The 23233-nt window shown below is 40.0% G+C and overlaps 1 protein-coding gene across 5 annotated transcripts in view; it reads right to left on the bottom strand.

Moving 5' to 3' along the window:
• SLC16A9 (solute carrier family 16 member 9) overlaps positions 1 to 23233 on the bottom strand; it is a 54357-nt gene that overhangs the window by 22110 nt on the left and 9014 nt on the right. For 3 of the 5 annotated variants that reach the window (XM_081268132.1, XM_081268130.1, XM_081268131.1), the window contains one exon: positions 9734 to 9960. The exons of 1 other annotated variant lie outside the window; for it this stretch is intronic. In XM_081268132.1, coding sequence (XP_081124258.1) covers positions 9734 to 9929 — 196 coding nt within the window. In that variant the 5' untranslated portion in view covers positions 9930 to 9960. Of the gene's footprint in view, positions 1 to 9733; positions 9961 to 23233 lie in introns of those variants that run through there. One more of the 5 variants, XM_081268134.1, reaches the window with a different exon arrangement.

Below are 23233 nucleotides of genomic sequence, written 5' to 3' on the forward strand. Positions count from 1 at the left end.
ACCCAGAACTGCTCTACCACCGAGCTACATCAAAGTCATTTTTAATTTTTGCTTTGAGACAGGGTATCTCCAAGATGCCAAGGCTGGCTTTGATTTTTCAAACTTCTGCCTCAGCCTCCAGAGTAGCTATGGTATTATAGGCATGTGCCACCACACCCAGTTTATACTAAGTGTTTGAAAGTCATTGTGTATTTTTATGCCTACAGCCATCAAATAAACCAAATTTCAAATGCCCATAAGCCCAACCACATGTGTCCACTGTATTAGACAGAACACTAGAATCTCACAACACAGAAAAATCACACACAATCCAGGACCTAGACTAGAAAGCAAAGCACACACAAACATCAAGAGTTAAACCAAAGCCCAAGGCCACAGGCAGAAAGCACCAAAACAAAGGTTCAAACCATGCATTTTGAGATTTCATAAGAGAGAGATAGTCCTGGGCCTAGTAACTGAGACGTAAACTGGGCCATGAAATATGGTTATATCAACAAAAGGATGGGGCTGGGATTGTGGCTCAGCGGTAGAGTGCTCGCCTAGCATGTGCAGGGCCCTGGGTTAGATCCACAGCACCACATAAAAATAAATAAATAAAGATATTATGTCCAATTGAAAAATAAATATTAAAAAATATTTTTAAAAAGGATGAAAACGCATTCTATATGAAAGGAACAGAAACAAAATGCAATTTTCCAGTTTGTGATTATTATAAGGTAGCTTTGAGAAAGAAATTATTTCCTTTGGGAAATAAACTCAACCTCCTTACACTTTGCCCCTACCCCAAAAGTCTCAGAGAGACTCCAGAATAGAAGGATGGCCAAGTCTGCTGTTTTGAAGCTATTAACTAGCCTCTGGGACAGTAAGAAATACAATACAAACTGGTAGTCAACCTGCCTCACAGCAAGGATTTCCTGTCAGAGGGGATCAGTTAGGCTCATCAGAGCCCTCCCCTCCACCTAAATTGCAGGGAGCCCACAGTGCTGGCTGCCCTGAACTGACAGGTCCTCACCCCTGGCTCAGCTGAGATTGTGAATCTCAAGTGCATCTCCCTGAGAAAGAAAAAAAAAAGTACGAAGGAGCTGAATCCCACTGAAACCCTTGACCTCATTTGTACTGGCTGCCTCGTGGGTTGGCTGGTTTGGTGATATTCATATAGAAGGGTGGAAAGGGTACCAACACCCAGTCACTCCAATTCTGGAACTGCAGATTACACTGAAAATTGGCCAAGGCAACAGAATCCTGTGAGTGGCAGGAATTCAGTCCTCCTTGAAGGAATTATCAGTGTTGGAGGGATAATGCTAAAACCTGGCTCTGCTGACAGTCAGAACTCTTTCAGCAAATGGGGTTTCCTGTGTTGGTTCACTCTATGTACCTGGAGATAAATTTACTGACTCATATTAGGAGCTGGGAGGCTGGAAAGACAAAAAAAAATAGGGGAGGAGACTGTGAAATCTGCTTTGAGCACAAAACTACAGAACAGAAGATTTCCCTGCTGTTTCAGCAACTGGGTTGCCTGAGAAATGGCTCCACCCTTCTGGGATTTGAAGATGACAAGTAGCCAAAAGATGCTTTAATGCATCATTAAAAAAAAAAAAAAACTGCAAGGTCATGACAGTCCTCCAGTTTGGCTGCTTCTATTCCTTTCATATTTCAGGTTTCACCCAGAGGAACAAAATCAGTAGGGAATAAATATGAAGAGATTTATGGCAAGTAATTGGTTTGGGTGAATAGTCAGGAGACCCTTGGCAAGACAGGAAAGTACAGAATCCACAGGGCAGGCCACAGGAAGGGCGAGTTGGAACTCTCAGGCAAAGTCTGAAGCGGCAGCCCTCAGGTAGAATTTCTGGGAAAGTTCATTCCTGCTCCTAATGCCTTTGGATGGATTGAATCAAGTCCACAAGGATTAGCTAGGAAAATCTCCCTTTTGAAACTTCACCATTTATAGACATTATTCATATTTACAAAATCCCTTCACAATGATACTTAGATTAGTACTTAAATAACCAGAGAATGTGGCCTAACCAAGGTGACATGGAAGACTGATCATCATTTCTCCTCCCCACCTCCCCACACATTTCTTCTTCTACAGCCAAATTTCCTCCACCAAGAGCTGTCACCTGTGTGTAAACTCCAGACCTTTGCATACAGAAACCTGCACAGAGAGCCCTCTCCATACCTGTCCACCTGTAAAACAGTACATCCTCCTATCTGGCTTACTTCAAAGGCTGAGATGGTTAAACTGGACAGGTCAAACTGTGATTAATGTGGGAATGAGTGTGGCTTCAAAAAGGATGTAGAGAAACTATAGCAGCGTGGCTCTTTTGGAAACTCGTCCTTAATAGTCACTTTCATTTCCCCCCTCTCTTCACCTGACTTCTCTCTATTCCTTTTGGGTCCCTCCTTTCTCTCTGGTAGTCTAAATTTTAAAGAGAAGCTCCACCTAAATAGTTAGGATGCTACCTGCTAAATCTTTCTTTAGATTTACAGAACCCAAAACATCTGATGACTTTTGCAATGCCCCTCCTTAGTCTTTATTTCTGACTAAAAAGAATTACATGAGCTAGCCCTAGCTGGCTAAGGTCCATAGGGTTCTATTCCAGGAGAAGAGAAAGGAGAAATGCCCAGATGATTCTGCTCAGCACACAACTTCCTGCCTGTCTCCTTCCCTCCTTCCCTATAAAACGTTTTGTGCCCATGAAACTCCCAACATGCAGCTTTATACCCCTCCACATTTCAGTCCTTGAATAGACCTCATTCCTTCCTACCAGCTCATCTTTGGAACATTGGCCTTCTAGTGGTGGGAAGCCCAGACTTATCCCAGTAACAAAATCAAAAAGGAGTTTCAGGGGTTTAGAGCACTTTTAGAGTCAGGAGGCCATAGTTCAGCAGAACTCAGACACATCCAGAGCTGAACCTTTGAACTGGGCTGCAGACACATCCACTCCTGGATGCAAGTTGACCAAGTTTGTGGCATGTGTACAAGGAACCCCTTTCCCCACACTACCTAGATACTGAGACCATGCCCAATCCCTTTCTCATGAAACAGTTTAACTTCCAACAGCACCAATTCTAATTCCAGATTAATAAATTATGTCATTAATAAATTATGTCATTCCCAAACCCCTTGTAGTTTAAAGCTATCATTTTGTGGTCAGAACACATTTTCAAGATGCTTGAATCTGTTTTCCTGAGTTGTGATCATAATTAGTCCCAAATAAATGTAATTTTTTTGGTCTTGACTAGGTTGATTTCATTCTCAGTCAACAAATCCTAGAGATTTTCTCAACCTTGCTATTTCCTTAGTATTTGTGAAATTTCAAATTATTCATTATTTTTTAATGTCTCTTCCCTGAGATTACTCCTTATAAGCATGAATGGTGTCTGATATCTTGGCACCACTAGCACAGATGAGACCTTATGAATGTGTGTCATGATGAAGAGCTCATTTTGCAATGTACAAGCCAGGAAGTGAAGACCCTCTATGCCCAGATTTACTCACCCTGGGGTAGGACAGAAGAAATTTTAAAAGAGAGGTAAAACGAAGACAAAAGTTCTGAAAGTCTTGTGCTAAAGTTCCTCCTATCTTTCCTTCCTGAGCCAGTTATCTCCCAGATCTGTCACTCTCAAGTTTCTGGCAAATCTACAAATCTTTACCCACAATCTTAAAGTTACTAGAAATCCATTGACTTATAAAAATTGACCTGTAAACTGTTTATTAGTGCACTAGCATATGTGTTTGTTGGATAGCTTTTTGTTTGTTTGTTTGTTTGTTTGTTTTAACTAGAGTCCTTGGCTAGAGATTTGACTCTGGAGATCCAATAAATCAGGTCTGGGTATTCACCCCCCAAAAATACAAACAGAAAAGGTAGCAGTGACAAGCATGAAAGAAATATTAGTCAGAACAGCTACTCTGGGAAGACCAGGGTAACCATGCCCTCAACTCTGTCTTCAAGGAGCTGAAAATGACTTTGAAGTTCTATAGAAAGAGGAATGAGGGCAAGGGTTCTGGGGGCTTTTCATAGCTGCAGAAGCAGCTGATCTTGATCTGGTGCTGTCTGTCCCTCACTGTCTGAAGATTGGTGGGGCAGGGCCTTGTTCCAGATAAAATCATAAAAGTTGCTATTGCCTGGGAGTCAGCTTCGACTCATCACCAGATTTTTATTGGATCAGCACTATTCCTGGAAGCCAGGGTAACTATAAACAATGCAATGGAGGCAGAGATGCCAAGTCTTTGATCCTGTTTTTAGCCACCCATCAAACATTTGCAGGTAAAAGTAAAAGCATCTAAGTCCTTGTTACAGTTACTTTCTTAACATTCTCCATTGATGAGATAATGGAAAATACATCAATACAAGGATCCTGAGAATTGCCAGACCACCATAAAACATCTTGTGATCACCAGACTGATGTCAGCCCCACACACCTCCCCATGCCCCACCCCTTACTCTAGAGATGGCCCACATTCTCCCTTGACTGTATCCTGCTTGTTTTCCTAAATAAATCCCTGTGCCTCAACATCTGACAAGTGCTGAAATTCTTTTCTGTCTTGTATGTCAAGGACCCCATTGTCCTGAATTGAAGTTCCCTTCTCCAGGACCTACTCATACCACCTCCAGTGACAATCCCAAGGATCATCTGGATAATCAAATAATTCAGGCCACCTGCTGGGTACAGTGGTGCAAACCTGTAATCCCAGGTACTTGAGACCCTGAAGCAGGAGGATCACAAGATCAAGATCAGCCCGTCTCAAAATAAAATTAGGGAAACCCTGTCTGAAAAAGGGCAGGGCACAGGTAGCTCAACAGTAGAGCACCTCTAGGTTAGATCTCCAGTACCAGAATTAATAATAGTAATTCAGGCAAAAAAGCATTTTCTCCTCAATTCAAGTTTCAAAATCCTCAGTACCACATAAAAATAAAATAAAGGTATTGTGTCCATCTACAACTAAAAAAAATTAAAAAATAAAAGAATTAAGGTCATGTAGAGAGGAAAGTTTAGAATTGCATGCCTGCCTCTTCCTAGTTCTAATATGAAGAGCGACTGTCCAAATCTGGCTTTGTCAGCTTTGTCACAAGGGATGGGTCTTTAAATTCCAGATGTTTAACTGCAACCCCAGGAAAGTTCTGGCACTCTTTGTTAACCCTTTCTTCCAAGAAGTGTCTTTGTCTTTCATTCTGAAGGATCCCTTTCTTTTTCAGGTTCTATAGTTTTGATGGAACTGCTTGAGTGAGTAATTTTACTCACGATTTCTTTTCTAACTCCTAACATTATCAAGCACTTACCATAGGTCAAGCATTATCTCAGTCATTCGACACAATAATCCTATATGGTTGGTAGTTTTATTATCTTCAATTTAAATGTGAACAGTTTTGCCAGGTTAGAAAAGCCTGATCTCAGGTACTACTCTTCCCATTAGAGAATGTATATCTTGAGCATTGTCCCTAAAGCCTTGAGGACAATAACACCCACTTCACTGCACTGTTATGAGGACTGACTGAGATTAAACAAGTAAAAGTGATGGGTAGAAACCAAGCACTCAATGAATAGTTGGAGAATGTAATGGAAAATTAAATACATGAAAACCAGAATTTGTATGTTTCTTGGCAAATGTCCTTATTCTGCTATCATAAAGTTCTAGAGGTCAGATCACAGAATTGATCAAGCATGATGTCTTCTCTAGACAAAACTGGATAAAGAAAATTACCAATGTGTCTCAGAGATTGCATAGCCTACCTGCATCAGAATGGGGGAGTTAGTTAAAATGCAGATTCCCAGGACCATACCCTATTCCCATCCCCACTTCCACCTCCATCTCTGATGTGTAAGAACTATGTTTTTTAAACAAACTCAAATAATTAATACATACCCCTGAATTTATGTATTTTTCATACATATCCCTGAATCTATGCATTTTTTTTTCACTAGAATACTACCAGAACCAGGGTCACTGAAAACATAATTTATTTTTTTTTATTTTTATTTTTTTTAGAGAGAGTGAGAGAGGAGAGAGAGAGAGAGAGAATTTTTTTTAATATTTATTTTTTAGTTCTCGGCGGACACAACATCTTTGTTGGTATGTGGTGCTGAGGATCGAACCCAGGCCGCACGCATGCCAGGCGAGCGCGCTACCGCTTGAGCCACATCCCCAGCCCTAATTTATTTTTTATAACTATATGGCATGAGCAATGTCATATCCACAAAGAAACTTGAGAGTTATCAAAAAAGTACAAAGCCAAAATCTAAATAGAAAAGGTTTCAGCCAGTATAGTTCCCAAATAAAAACCACTTTTGAGACTTCAGGGGAAAAATGGGACTGGTCTTGTAGTTTAGCGGTAGAAGGTCTGCTTAGCTCAAGTGAGGCCCTGATCTGATCCCCTGTGTGCCTGCACATGCACGTGCCTGCACACACATGCATGTGCCCACATACAACATGCACATACACAGGGACACACATTAATATACATGGGCCCCTTACAGCTGAATTCGAATGACTAAAGGGCAAAATCTAAGCAATCATGTGCTAAAATTTTTCTATAAATGATTCGAATTATCTCTCTGGTTAAGAACCACTAGTAACCATTTGGACTGCCAACATAAAACATGCTTGACCCACTTCCAAAGTAATATTGATCTTATTTATCTAGAACAAAGTTGTCAAAAAAGCAGGTTTTCAGTGTGGCTTACATACTGCTAGACACTGCTTGCTTATACAGTAGAACCTCAGCTTTCAAGATTTGTCTCTTAATTTATGCTATAAAGAACCACAGGGAAAACATCACATATTTTCAGTGGCGTGAACTATGCTCACAGCTGGACACAATGTCGGAAGGACACACACGCAGTCCCGTAAGTGTTAGCTTTTTAGCTGTCTTGTTTTTCACTGCTTCCTCATCTTGAACTCTCTGCTCTCTTTTTTCTATGCTCATCTTCAAAAGCTTTGATTGGCAGGTTCAAGTGCCTCCTCATCAAACTGATGACATCAGGCCTAGAGAAATAAAGGGCTTTGCACAAGGTTCCTCAGCTATATGGTAGCAGAGCCAGGACTTGAGTTAGCCTCTGACTAAGCTTCTCCAAGTACTTGTTCTCTCCCCGAATTTTGGTAAAATTCTTCATCGCTCCAGCCCCTACAAGCCAGGTTGGCCTCTTGGGCTTGTAATCTAATTAGTTGCACAAGGCTCAGCTCTTAGAAGGTCCCCACATTTTATTTAATGCTCTACAGTCATTGTCTTTAAATTATTAATAAGTTTTTAAGCAAGGATCCTGTATTTTCATTTTGTACCAGGGCCTACAAATTATGTACCCTCTTGCTTAAAAGTACGGATGGCTGCCCCTGGCCCTGGAGAAAACTAAATATCCACTAGGAATGTGGAGAAAGTTGTCCCCATCTCAAGGAGACCTCAGCTTTCTCCAACCTGGACAGATTTCATGAAAAGAAGCCTCATTCTCCAACTAGGTTCTAAGGAAGATGACATTTTAGAATTATCCTTGGACCCTTGATGGAAAGTGGGTAGTTACATTTCTGTTTAACTTAAATATTTCCTAATGGAAATGGTGACTGTGTTAGTCAGCTTTTTGTCAATGTGACTAAAATACTTGACAGGAACAACTAGAGGAAGAAAAGTTTATTTTGGCTCCAGGTTTTAGAAGTCTTACTCCATGGTTGGCCATCTCCACCCCCTTAGAGGTAAGGCAGAACATCATGGCAGAAGAGTATGGTGATTCCACACATGGGAGCCAGGAAGGCAGTGGGGGGAGGGAGGGAGGGAGGGAGGGAGGGGAGAGAGAGAGAGAGAGAGAGAGAGAGAGAGAGAGAGAGAGAGAGAGATGCAAGGAGCCAGAGACAAAATATAATCCCTAAAGGCACATCCCCAGTGACCCACCACCTTCAGCCATGCCCTACCTGCCTACAATGACTACCAGTACAGTAGACCTTTCAAGTTATTAATCCATCAAATGGGTTAATTTGCTAATTAGGTCACAGCTCTCATAATCTAATTATTTCACCTTTGAACATTCCTGTTTGTCTCACGTGAGCCTTTGGGAGACACCTCATGTCCAAATCATAACAGTGACAAATTAGAAGACTTTTTAAAATTTCTTTCCTTTCCACTCCAGGTTGTTTTCTAGAAATCAGTACTTTCAAATCCCTTTATTAGCATATCAATTACCATCCACTTGTACTTTGACAACTTTATAAGCAGACCCTATTTTGAAAATTTCTTTCAAATAAAACTTGGGTAAACTTTTCCTATTTCTTTTGTGCTCATAATGCCAATATTATTTTCATTTGTTTAATTATGCTTAGTTATCTTACCTGTCACAGACAGATCATTAACATTATTTTTCAAATCTTGTTTTTAATTTGTAAAGGTAACACAACAATTGGAAGCACTTGCTTTCTGAATGCACCCCCACCTCCGGCCCAGGAATCCCTTTAACATCCAAGAGACACACATATTTAAAAGAAGGAACAGCTAATGTACTTTGTTATAAGCATTTTAGAACTCAAAAAACATCTAATAAACAACCAATTCAATGTTCTTATTTTCCTCACAAGAAGAAAGAATGTGATTTGCTCAGCAAATCATGTCAAATTCATGACACACAGGAAGAGATTCCAGGGCTACTGACCCTATCTAAGTCACTGTCTTAGCACATTTATGCTTCAGTAGTTCTAAGTAAATTACAGCGAAGATCACTAAGTATTACTGCAGAGTTCAAAGAATGATGTCAGAAATTGAAGTAGAATATGATCGCCAAACAGAATTAAAAATCCTCTAGTGCATAAAGATGACAGAAATCAGTGTTATATAATATACAACCATTTATTCAAAAACTTCCTTTCAAAGACACACAAACTACCACACATTTAACTTTTACGGAACCCAGATTAAAATCCTTAATAACATCATCATTGTAAGACAAGACTACAATTTGCTGTGTCATATTTTTCTTATGAAGCTGTCATGAATATAGGACATTTGATCTGATCAGGGTAGCAAACCAGAAGAGCAATCAAGAGTCATGTGGAAACGACTTAGACATCTCCTGCGCATCTTTTGGTCCTTTGGTCACCAACACATCTTGAATATACTTAGCATACTCCCTTCATCACTGATTCATTTGTACTCAAGAAAGTATATAAGTCCCCTCATGAAAAAGTGAGCTTCATTTTTTTCCCCTGCATGGTGATAGGGATCCAACCCTGGGCCTCAGACATGCAGAAAACATGCCACCATTGAGCCACACTTACTTAGCTACCTCCTCAGCCCCAGTCTATGAGCTTCATAATGATAGATGCCTTGGGTTTGCAGTTCATTTTTTCATTTCTAGCATCTAGTGCACTGCCTGGCACACTAAGATTTCTGTCCTCTTTAGGAAGAACAGTAGAGGAATTCATTCATTCATTCATGAATAATTGATTATTTTATGGAATTCCTGTGTTTTCATATTGATGGATTAGAAGAAGGGGCAAAAGAGGACACATCAGGAAAATATGTTAGACATTTTATTTTCAGTGCTTGGAATCAAACCCATAGCCTTGTGCATGCTAAGCAATACTCTACCACTGAGCTACACCCCAGTCCATGTTATACTTAAAAAAAAAAAAAAGAAAAAGAAAAAGAAAAAAGAAAGCCTTTCTATGCCTTGCACAATGTTAACAATGCACAATGCAGCAAATGTAATTAAGGATGAAACAGTAAGGAGGGGCATACATTTCTCCACTTACTTGCAAGCAAGCCAACTCCACTGGCCAGGGATCCCACCCAGGCTGTTTTTCCTTTTCCTTCACCAAAGACATCCAACCATTCTATATATAAGACTCCAACAGCTAACGGGGATCCGTAACACAAAAACTGAGTGAAAAAGGAGACCAGCACGATTACCCAGCCCCATCCACCATCAGGTGATTTTTTAAATTCCATTGTAAGGTGAAATTGGTGCTTTCTGTAGGTCCTAAAAGGAAAAAAGCAGAAAAGGAAGGCAAATTAAACTTAGATTGTGGTAGCACAGTATTTTTAGATTAAAATATCTCTTTCTAAATTAAGAAATAAAAAGATTCCCTAAATATACATGAACAGGCACAAAATACTACTGACATATCAAGTTGGTTTTTAAATTTTCACTTATGAAATCTTGGATCCATTAGTACAAAAAAAAAAATTAATTATAAAAAGGCAAAGAGTGGCAGGGCACAGTGTGGCACACACCTGTAATCCCAGTCACTCAGGAGGCTAAGGCAGGAGCATCACAATTTCGAGGCCAGCCTGGGCAACTTAGCAAGATTCTTTTTCAAAATAAAATTAAAAATTAAAAAGGACTGGAGATATACCTAGTGGAAGAGCATCTCTGGGTTCGAAAAAAAGCGAACAGAGTAAAATGACTTGTTGCTTTTCCAACCTTGTCCGCTTTCACCAAGTTTTCATTCCCTCCCAATGGCAGGGAACCCATGATTTTAGTTTCGTGGACTCCCCTGGAAGTAGACTCTTAGCAAGAAAATAATTTATTAGGAGTGTCATTGTGTCTGCACCTACAGAAGGGAACACAGCAGAGGGAGCAGATAAACCACAAAACAGTTAAAAGCAGGGGGTTCTAACGTTGGGATGACACTTCAGAGTTGCCCTCAGGACCTCATACCCAGTGCTAATCATTCACTGGATACAGGTCAACCCAGGAAGAAGAGATAATGTGATGATCCCAGGGGGGCAGTCAGCTGATGGCCATCTGCCAAGAGCAGTCCCAGCAGCTGGGGCAAGGAATCTTTCATTCCTGACAGGGGCTGGCGGGTGCTGGCAGCACATCACAATATTTGCCAACTTGAGTATCCTTTCACATGTACAAGCAAAACCAAGCAGGTGCACTTAGATTTCCCTCTTTTTAAAACAAAACAAAACAAAACAAACAAACAAAAATAATCATATTGTACATCATATTCTGCACCTTTTTTCATGTACTTAATATCCTTAGAGATTTTTTTCCTCAAACACCCAGAAAACATCCTTACTCCTTTGTTGTTGCTTAAATCAGCACATAGTATCTCACTATATGGCCATATGTTTATTTGTTCCTTTACTTACATAGTAAACAGGCAAAACACTTGTGTGGTTCAAAACTGAAAAAAAGGACAAAAGGTATATAGCACCCATCAATCTATTTCCCATCTAATCCCCATCTCCACAGGTGACAAGAGCTTGTCTTTTATATCTACAGTTTCTTTATGCACACACAAGCAGACTCAAATTTAGATTTCCTCTATGTTTTACAAGGCGTCCTGTACACACTGGCATCATATCTTGAAGACCTTTCATATTAATGCTCACTCTTTTCCTCATTCTTGCTGTTACACTGTATTCCAGTACAGGGCTTTCTCTTAATTTGTTTAATGAGTCCCCTGTGGCTGATCTTGTAAAGCAAAGCTGCAGCGACTAGTCTTACATATGCACACATCTCTTTTTGCATATGTGTATCTGTCAGGCAGAACTCAAGAGGAATTGCTGTGTCAGAGGGTTCCTTTAAAATTGAGTCTTTAGTGGGATGAAGTTCCTTCTCTCTCCATCGCTGTAATTTTTTTCAATATTCTCTGGTTATTCTTTTTTACTTTCGTTTTAATTAATTAATCAAATTAATCAACCTAATTAATTTATTGCAGTAATTGGGGATTGAACCCAGGGGTGCTCTACCACTGAGCTATATACCCAGACCTTTAGACAGGGTATCTCTAAATTGCTTAGGCAGGCCTTGATCTTCCAATCCTCTACCCTCAGGTTCCCTAGTTGGTGGCACTACCAGCATGAGTCAACTTGCTGGTTTACTTTTCTATATGATCTTCAGAATCAGCCTGTTTCCAGCACCACAAACACAACAGACACACACACACACACACACACACACACACACACACAGAGACACACACAAATATAGACTAGGAGAATTGATTCTTTTATGATGCTGAATCTTTCTAACAACATGATGTGTTTTGCATTTATTCAAGTCTCCTTTTGTGTTCTTAGTGTTTAAAATTTCTTTCAACACTTCTACTTACTGTATCCTTGCATATCTTATTCTTTTTGCTAATATTGTAATTGGGTCCAGTTGTTTAATTTGCCTTTTTTTAATATGGATGAAAGCTATCAGTATCTGTCTGCTAATTCTATATCTCATTACCTTACTAGATTCTCCTCTTAGCAGTAGATTTGCAGATGATTTTCTTCATTATATATATATATATATATATATATATATATATATATATATATATATATAATTTATAATGTAATATAGTTTTACAATCACCTACACAGTGGTAGTTTTAACTGCTTATTTTGAACATTTCTACTTATTTCCTTCTTTTTCCTTTGCTTTCACTAGTCATCCAGAATAATGTTAAATAATTATTTAAGTCTAATTCCTAACCTTAATGAGAATGCCTTCAAATGCCATGGTACTGCCTCTGTAGCTGAGATTTTTTTTTTTTTTTTTTTTAATTTCGGTACCAGGGATTGAACCCAGGGGCACTTAACCACTGAGCCACATCCCTAGCTCTTTTTACTTTTTGAGACTGGGTCTCCCTTGCTTAGGGTCTTGGTAAGTTGCTGAGGCTGATTATGAACTTATAAATCCTCCTCCCTCAGCCTCCAGAGTTGCTGGAATTACAGGCATGTGTCACCTCATGATTTATTTCATTAAGTTAAGAAAATATATTTTTCTATTTTTAAGTGTTATTATAAAGAATGGTTATTACATTTAATTAAATGAATTTGCAGTGAACAGGATGATGACAATATGAATTTTCCTCTTTAGATTTTAACATGATAAAATTTATATATTCTACTATTGAAATATTCATGAATCATTGAATTAAATATTCCTTACTTAATGCACAATTCTTACCATGTTGTTCTATTTTGGGGGAGGGACTTTTAAATTCACAGGTGATATCTATCTACATTTGGTTTAATTTTTACTAGGTTTTGTTTTCAAATGATATTTAGTTTTTAAAAAAAATAAAATTTTTCCTTCTCTGGGTTTAAAAAGCTTACATGACCATGGGTTTAAAGACTCAAGGCCTAACCTCCATGTCTCCAAAAGGCCTTCCTACTTTAACCTATTCTTTTTTTTTTTATTGGTTGTTCACAACATTACAAAGCTCTTGACATATCATATTTCATACATTAGATTCAAGTGGGTTATGAACTCCCAATTTTTACCCCAAATGCAGATTGCAGAATCACAATTTTACATAATGCCCTATTAGTAATTGTTGTATTCTGCTACCTTTCCTATCCCCTACTACCCCCCTCCCCTTCCCTCACATCTTCTCTCTCTACCCCATCTACTGTAATTCATTTCTCTCCTTGTTTATTTTCCCATTCCCCTCACAACCTCTTATATGTAATTTTGTATAGCAATGAGGGTCTCCCTTCATTTCCATGCAATTTCCCTTTTCTCTCCCTTTCCCTCCCACCTCATGTCTCTGTTTAATGTTAATCTTTTCTTCCTGCTCTTCCTCCTTTCAGTGACTCTTCACCATGCCAGTTTTATAGTCAGGTTCAACAAGAATCTTGTTTGCCTACAGGTTTTGCCAAGCCATTCCCTTGGCTGTGGTTTCATCAGATAATAGGTAAGGACAGTAGAATGTCATTCATCCATTCCTTAATTAGATGACGATGCACTTGGCTACCTCAAGAGTCATGGATACACCCATCATTTACCTGGGCTGTAGTGAATTTCTTCACTTCAAATTCAGAGCACTAGGCAAAACTCATGTCATAACCTGCAAAAGGCCTTTGTACGAAATAACTTTCCAGATTTAATAATTGAAAATTGAAAGATGTTAGAATTTGTACAGAAATCTGTAGAGTCTAAAATGTAGACAGTCAAACACACAATTGTGTTAAAAGGGAAAATAATTCAAACTTCCAGACATGGAGATCATCTGAAATAATCAGTGATATCCCTCCATCAGGGAGGGGTAAGTACTGTCTCTAGTACTTACTTCATTGTAAAAGTAAACAGTATAATTTTGGTCCTTCTAATGACTACTTAGTACTTTAAAATTCCTGCTCAGAATCCCCTTTATATAGATTCAGTATAATCTTATTACCCTAACTAACTAGATAATATGTGATAGAAATCACCAAACATCCAACTTAGTGAGAACCTGTTTCAAAATTAAAAAAAAAAAAAAGGATGAGGATATAGCATGTAGCTCAGCAGTAGAGCACCCCTGCGTTCAATCCCCAGTATGACAAAAAAAAAAAAAAAAAAAAGGAAAAATCAAGCCAAAGAAACTGATGAGACTAAGAATTTGTATAAAGACAAATGCATACTGGATCATCTTTCATTGAAATTCTCAAATTTTTGCACTTCAGAAAATGTACACTGACACAGGCAGAGCAGCAGAATTATGAAGAAAGCTTGTATTTTCCAGAAGATGACAGTGGAGAGGATTATCTCTCTTATTGGCTTTCAAATCTAAGTAGACAGAAATTCCTTTTATTGCCCAGCCTGGTGGCACATGCCTCCCCGCGACTTGGGAGGCTGAGGCAGGAAGATCTTAAGTTCAAGACTAATCTCAACAATTTAGTGAGGTCCTAAGCAACTTGGCAGGAAGCTGTCTCAAAGAGAAAGGAAAAAAAAAGGTGCAGGGGAGGCAGTGGGACTGGGGGTTGTGGCTCAGTGGTAAAGTGTTCCTGGGTTCAATTCCTAACGCTACAAAAGAAATAATAATAATAATAATAAAAATAATAATTACCCCAAACCTTTGCTCTCTTTTGTCTTTTCTCTGGTGACATTTCAACATATAGGTCAAAAGCCAAAGAAATTCTTCTTTTTGTTAAATATTTAGAAATACATACCTGTGAAATACAAAGTACCCGTGCATATCAACTTAAACTAGGAGACATGTGTTTATGGAGATGACTAAAAGCTTCGGATCTGTTGTCATCTCATAATTTAAGACATATATGGTCTAAAAATACCATTTAGTGATTTCTCATTTTTCACCTTACTCCTATAGTTTCCTTTATTGTTTAGATACCCCTCACCTGCTATTCCTCTGATGGAATAAGGTGATTCCAGTAATACACCTAATATTCACCTCTCCCTTTTTGTACGCACTTCCTTCATTAGGAATTTGCTAATTGCCTTTTGGGGAACATACTGGATTTGCACCTGGCTATAACTTGTTTTTTTATTAATTTTACTTATCTATTTATTTTGCAGTACTGAGGACTGGACCCAGAGCCTCAGGCATGGTAGGCAAGTGCTGAACCACTGAGCTCCATCCTTACCCCTGCTGCTATAATTTGGGTCTTAAATGTCCCCAAAGGACCATGTATTAAAGGCTTAAACACCAGTTTAGGGAGGTGGTGGGGGCTAGGCAGAAGTGGAGAGTGGGGCTTGGGGGTATTCTTTTGAAGGGGATAGTGCCGCTCTCTCTCTTTTGTACCTTGGCTACAAGGAGAGAAGCTTTGCTTTGCCTCCCACTCCCACCATGATGTGCAGGCCAGCCAATCATTAACTGAAACCTCTCAAACTGTGAGTCAAAATAAACCTTTTCTATTTATAAGTTGATTATCTCAGGTGTTTGTTACAGTAATGAAAAGCACTTTCAGTCTGTAATTACCAAGGGTTAAAAAGTACAACATCTGCTGTCACCAGTGGTGTCCACATACTTATTATCTAATTTTTACAACAATTGTAAATAGCAGCAAGCTTTAAAATAATATAAGTTCCATCTAGGTCAAAGACATAATGCAAATGAATTCAACCTATCTGTTAATCTACATATGAGTGAGCGTTGTCTCACCAACATTTGTCCTTTGGAAGTTATAGACACTGGGTCAATTTTTGTCACTGTTCACTAGCATTCAATAATATTTGTCTACGATTCTTCTTCTAAAGTCAAGTAAACTTAATAATAAATCAATATGAGTTTGGTAAAGAAAAGGAGTCTACATTGTTGTACTTCAACATTTTAAAACTCTGTAAAATCATATCACTGTCCTCATGATATAGATATACTGAGTTTATATCTACAATTCTATAAACATTTCTATAATATGAAATAGCTGTATAAGCTATTATTACAAAAATATTGCAATAGTGATGCACTCCTATAATCCCTGTGACTCAGGAGGCTGAGGCAGGAGGATCCCAAGTTCAAAACCAGCCTCAGCAACTTAGCAAAGCCCTAAGCAACTTAGCGAGGCCCTATAAAATGGAGGGTTCTGGGGATGTAGCTCAGTGGTAAAGCACCCCTGGGTTCAATCCCCAGTAGAGCCATACACACACACACAAAAAAAAATTAGTGCTATCAGAGCTGGGAATATGACTCAGTCTAGGGCACTTGCCTGGTATGCATGATGCCCCTGGGTCTGATACCCAGCACAGCCACAGATGGTGGCACACCTGTAGTTCTAGCTACTCAGAAGGCTGGAGCAGGGAAATTACAAATTCAAGGCCAGCCTGCACAACTTAATGAGACCCCACTTCAAAAAAATGGTGGTACATGCCTGTAATCCCAGTGGCCCAGGAGGCTGAGGTAGGAAGATCACAAGTTCAAAGCCAGCCTCAACAAAAGCAAGGTACTATGCAATTCACTGAGACCCTGTCTCTAAATAAAACACAAAATAGGGCTGGGGATGTGGCTTAATGGTCAAGTGCCCCTGAGTTCAATCCCTGGCACCCCCCCCCACCAAAAAAATCTTAAACCAAGGGAATGAAGCCAAGTAAGAAAAGCTTTTATGCATAATTCCGCTTGTACAAAATGTAGAGAATAGGCAAATCCGCAGAGACAGAAAGTAGATTAGTGGCTGCCTAAGAAGTTTAGGAGCAGAAAGAGGAGAGACTACTAATGATTATGAGAGTTCTTTTGGGTGTGATGACAATGCTATATAATTGATTATGGTGATAGCTGCACCACCATGTATACAGTAAACTCCACCAAATTATATACTTTAAGTAGGTGAATTGTGTGGTAATGAATTATAATTTAATAAAGCTATTATTTACAAAATGAATGTAGACCCCCAACTGTCAAAATTCATCACATTTATGATTGTTTGATGCTATTGTATGTAAATTATGTTTCAATAATTTATATGATCTTAAAAAGAATAAAACTGATGCTATGAATACCCACGGTTACAATGACCATATATTTGGCCTGGTTTGGAGATCAAATCAACTATACCTATGAGGCACTCCCAGGTGGGGGGCCCTTGTCTCACTCATTCTACACCCCCACCAATACACACACCCAGGTTTTTAACCTAGAAACATGTTTGTACAAGGGCAATAAAACAGGAGATCCTATGTGGCTTATTTCACATTGTAGCTCCTCAAAGGACAAGGGAACACATCTTCTCAGGCACAGTCATGACTAAACATCATAAAAGAATCAGAGCCATTAAAACAGCATAAATCCCAGGTTTCTAAAGCAAACACCAGAGACCTTTGGCTACTTTATGTACATATGGAAAAAAAGAAGGAAAAGAAAATCATCTAAAGCAAGTTAGCAATATCTTCCCTTGATAGCCTCCCTTATTCCTCTGAGTGCTAGTAGGTAAGGTAAGAGTGGAAGAGGGGAAGTGTGGTTAACATCTGGTTCCAGAGTGACAGGAAGTGAGTAATGCTGAAGAGCATGGGCTTTGTTTTTAAATGAAAATCTGCATTCTGATTCAGTCTATGCTACTTACCAGGTGATTATGGGCTAATTACTTAAGGGCTCTGAGCCACAGTTTTCTCATATGTTAAATGGTATAAGAGTGGATTAAAAATGCAAAGCTCTATGACTGTCATACAGTAAAATGCTTAATGAAGATTAGCTATTAAATTAATAACCTGAAGGAATTTCTCATAATTTCATACCCACTTTCTCAGTTACTGCATATTCAAATTACTGGATAGTTACTGGATACTCACTCATTGTTCTAAAACAACTAGTTACCAGAACATTAGAAAGCTAGGGCTTTTAGCTGGGCATGGTAGCACATGCCTATAATCTCAGCTACTTAGAAGATGGAGGCAGGAAGATCACAAATTCAAGGCCTGCCTGGGCAATTTAGTGAGACCTGTCTTAAAATCAGAAATAAAAAGAGCTAGAGAGGTAGCTCAATAGTTGAGTGCTTGCCCAGAATGGTCAAGGCCTTGGGTTTGAGCCCCAGCTCCAAAGGAAGGAAATAAATTCAAAAGTGGTGTTTACAGGACAAATATCCTTAAATTCAAAAATCCCATAACTGAAATGTTCCAAAATCTGAAACTTTTGATGGCAACATGATGCCACAAGTGGAAAATTTCACTCCTGAACTGTTGTAGTCAAAACACAGGCGCATTAAAGACATTTTCTAGCATTATCTTCAGACTATGTAGATACAAAACAGAAATAAATTTCATGTGTAGACTTGAGTCCTATTGCCAAGATATCTCATTATGTATAAGCAAATATTCCAAAATTCACAAAAATCTGAAACACTTCCCAAGCATTTTGCATAAGAGATTTGTTAGAATTTTGTTTCCCTTTAGTTTGGGGGTTCGAGGAGTATTTTATTTTATTTTATTTATTTTTTAATTAGTTACACATGACAGTACAATGATCTTGACATTTCATACATTTGAATCAAAGGGGGATAATTTCTCATTTTTCTGATTGTATAGGTTGCAGAATCACTTTGGTTATATAGCCACGTATACAGTAATAATATTGTCTATTTTATTCTGCTGCCCTTCCTATCCCCCTCCCCTCCCCTTCAAAGAGTATTTTAGTGTGATAAAAATTTTAGAATCTGAATAGTGCGTGTCTGTGTGTGTGTCTGTGTGTGTGTGTGTGTGTGTTACATCCTGGTCCCTTTTATTTATTTATTTATTTTTATTTTGAGATCAGTTTTCTCACTCTGGTGCCCAGGCTAACCTTGTTCCTCCTACCTCAGCCTCCCAAGTAGCTGGAATTACAGAACTGTGCCACCTCCCCTGCAGATCTGTGCATTATTAAAAAGGCACCCTGTGGTTCTGACCCAGGTCATCCACACTGACACTCTGAGAAACTTCACCAAACCACAGTGATTCTCAACCTGCCTGAAATTCTCTGCAGAACTACACAAACCTGATGCCAAAACCCAGCACCAGACTACTCCAGAAGGGTGCCCTCCCCCTGCTTCCTTCAGAAGCTTCCCAGGAGAGTCTGATGTACAGGCAGGGGTCAGGATCACTGCCCTGTGAAACCCTCTTCTAACTCAGAGGGTGAGGAACAACTGACTCTGGTTGCTGCAGGGGGTGGCACAGGGTCCTCTATGTTCAGAGTATAAATGTTGCTCCTCACAGATTCATATGTTGAAATCCTAGTCCCAAAGGTGATGGATCCTCAGGCAAGAGAGGGAAAAGGATAAGCAGCAGCTGTGGGCAAGAGGGGGACTGCAGGAAGTGTAAGCTCTCACGCTGTCTTAGTTCATTCTGGCTCCTCTAATAAAACCCACCAGCCGGGATAGGGGGGTGGGGGTGTTAGAACCATAGAATTGCTCGGAGTTCTCAGGAATTGGAAATCCAAGATGAAGGTAGGTGCACTGTCTAGTGATGGATGGTTCACTTCCTGGTTCATAAATGGTGCCTTCTCACTGTGTCCTCACCTGGTTCCCGGAGGGACGGGTATTTTTTTTCTATAAAGACACAAATCCTATTCATGAAGCCTCCACCCTCTGAACCTAATCATCTCCCAAAGGCCCTACCTCCTGACACCATCACCTTCGGGACTAGGATTTCAACATATGAATCTGTGAGGAGGAGCATTCATACTCAGAACATGGAGCACCCTGTGCCACCCCCTGCAGCAACCAGAGTCAGTTGTTCTTTTAACTCCACTGTTCCTCACTGTCCAGGGAGTAGCTTATTTAGCTCACCACTCACTGATCTTACTTAATCTTCGTATCTGGGTTTCAAATAGAAATGAAAACAAATGCTTGTAGGAAATGTTACAGGGCCAAGGCCTGCCAGGAAGCTAAGCAGCTACAGCAATCCTTTCTCACCCTGATTCTTTCGAACACGACAATAAATTTTCAGACATGTCACTCGGAGTAAGCAGCCCTGAGTTTGCTGAAGAGAGAGGAAAATAGAAAAGGGGCATTCTCAAGGGAAAGTGGACCTTCTCAGAGAGAAGGACAGGATACCCCTCCTGCCATCCAGTTTTATTGGAGGTCTCAAGGAAGTTTCCAGAGAATCCCACCCAGGTCTGCCTCTTGACTTTTGACTGACAGCATAGGAATTGCACAGACCAACTCAAGAGAGGAGGGTGTGGTACTCATAGAACTGCAGCTAAGGAAACTGAGTCCCCCCCAGTTCTTGCCTCAGTTCCCTGCCTCCCATTTAATTGGTTTGTAACCCTTTGAATAGCCCTCAGAAAACATTCTTTGTGAGTGGGTTTAGACCAACCTGGAAGGGTGTGACCAGATCATGAAACAATGGTTTTCCTTAAAGGGATGCAATCATGGGTGGGGGAGGTTTTCACAGACCAGGCACCCCTACTTGTCTGTTAGATAAAGTTTCCTGTGGTTTTCAGTTCTCCCTCTTTGTCCTTTCTCTGCTCAAGGGTTCATGGCTGACTAGCCACCTAACAGAGAGGATGGCTATGGAAAAAGATGTTTTCTTGATTTTCTACAAAATTTGGGGGGAAATGCAGGAGAACCCTGCCAATGATGAAAAATCTTAAAATTGAATATATTCATTTATCAGCAGATTTGCAAAGGTTTTTTGTTGTTTTTGTTGTTTTTTCACAAACTGGAGAAAGTGTTATAAGAGAGTGCATCAAATGGCTCTTTAAAAAGATCTCTAACATGCCATTGAGCCCGGGTGAATTGTGTCATTGTAGAAAAGCAAGCACCTCTCTCCAAAGAAGCAAAATTTGGCACAACAAGAGAGAACAATTGGACTTCACAGGAGAATATGGCCTTTTTTCCTAAGCACACTGGGGCAGAGAGAGAACAGAGACATGAACAGTCACCTGCTCCCTCCTCACTTGGGGTATTTGGCTCTGTCCACACGGGTGGTAACAAGGCTATTAACCCCACACTTGGATGTGGCAAATGTCCAGAATCTATTGGCTGCTCTCTGGTTAGAGAATGAGCCTAGTTTTACCCTTGCAGCTCCAGAGAAAGCCAGCACACACCATCGCCAGTCCTTTCCTATCTTTCCTGTTGTCCACAAAGGCCAAACACGGGCTCAACCACCCCACAGTGTCATCCTTATGCTGTTTGGCAGCCAAGGTAAGACCAAGAATCTCCAGACAGCCAGTGTCAAGATACTCACCCCTACTTTCCTGGTCCACACCACATTCCACAGCCAGCCTCTGCCGTCCCCAGCATAGCAGTTATGGGGTTGTCAGGAAAAACCCTGAGAAGATTCTAACTATGATGATGGTGTTGCTGAGGGGGAGGATAATTATAATAAGGCAGTCAACATGGTAGTCACCTATTAATTTGTTCACATTAGCAAAACCACCTCTCAGTTTAGGAAAGGTTGGGAAGCTATGATCTTCTGGTAACAGTGTCATGTGGTCCACAAGAAAGGCTGGCAGGATCTTCACCTTTCTCGTACCTCAGTAACTACAGTTTTGCAAGAGTACACACCCAGACATTATTATGTAGAGATATAATTCTAGAAAATGCAGTATAAGGAATGGGAGCACAGGCTTGGGACCCAGATAAACTGAGTGCACTCCCCAGCTGTGGTATCAGGCAGCAGTGTCACTTTCAGCAGGTCACCCATCTCTCTCACTTGCTTCATGTATCTAGTAGGGGAATGATAGGATTTACCTCATCAGACTGGTGCAGTGATTATGTGAGTTAATTTATATAACGTACTTAGCATGGTGCCTGGCATACAGTAATCTTAACATAAATCATTATTTCTTATACCTTTAAACCTAATCTATTTATAAAATGATTTTTTTAAAATACTGGCACAGCTCCTCCTAAAATCTGAAAATAAAGCCTATTAAAAAAAAAAAGTCTGGCCAGAATGTCTTTGACTGCCCTCCTGCCCTGACACAACAGAACATCTTCTATTAGACACTTGGTTCTAGAATTTCATTATCTCACGTTCACCAGCACTGAAAACACCCCACACGTACATTACTACACCCCCTAAAATATCGAAATGATATTTTCAACATCCTTTGGCGTAATTTCTTACCAGAAAGAAGAAAAGTCAACCAATGGGAAGAAGGCAGTCTCGGTGAGGAAGGACCACAATGACAGTGACCAATTGTCTGTTTACAGATCACCAAGAGCCCTCAGGTCACAACAGCCATGAAAAGTTAAAAATACATAAATAAATGAAACGAAACAAGAGGCACTGAAGTCCAAACAAGGTTTGCTTTCATATTCTTTGATTTCCTTCCTTTCCTTCCTCCCTACTCTCTCCCACTCTCCTTCTTTCCTTCCCTCTGCTTTCCTTCTTCCTTCTTTCCCTCCTTCCCATCAACCTTCTACCCCTCCCTCCCTCCCTCTCCTTCTTCCTTTCTTCTTTTTCTCCTCAGTGCAGGAAGCCCCAAGGCTCATGAGCATCCTTTCTCCAGACACTGCTGAACAGTCACCAGGATGCTTGTGATAGGAAGCAGATAGACATGGGGGTGGGCATGAAGTTCAGGGGAAGATTCACAGACTGGGCCTACCACAGCCACCCACCACATGCTTTCTCTTAAAAAGCTCTTTACCTAAGGCCATTCTGGCTCTGCTCTGACTTAAGTCAACAGGATAGGTTACATTCCTGGCAAACAACCTGTTATCCATAGAGCTATATCTCTCAAGGCTCTTGATTGTAAGATTCCTCCCTGCTGATAAGAACACAAGCTACCCTAAAGGTGAGACTTTTATGACTCTGATCAAAGCCACCTACCATAAAAATCTGTAAAAACAAATTCCAATTAGAACAAGTCAGTGCACACCAAGGTGACTGAGAGCTGCCTTTACATCTTTAGCATATTATTTTAATCCCACCTCCTCCATGAGTTTTGCTTGGGCATGTGTGGGTAAGAACAAGCACAGCAAGAACTTAAAAATCTGATGTAATCTTACTGTAAGTCAAAAGTTGACAGGTGGTACCTGGGTGGGACTTTCTGTAAATCCCCCTAAGACTTCCAATAATAGGACACATGCAGGGCATGGTGGCTCAGTGTGTAATCCCCAGTGACTCTGAAGGCTGAGCCAGCAGATCACAAGTTCAAAGCCAACCTGGGCAA

Source organism: Spermophilus citellus, assembly GCF_964194105.1.
Source record: "Spermophilus citellus genome assembly, chromosome: 15".
NCBI classification, from domain to species: Eukaryota; Metazoa; Chordata; class Mammalia; order Rodentia; family Sciuridae; genus Spermophilus; species Spermophilus citellus.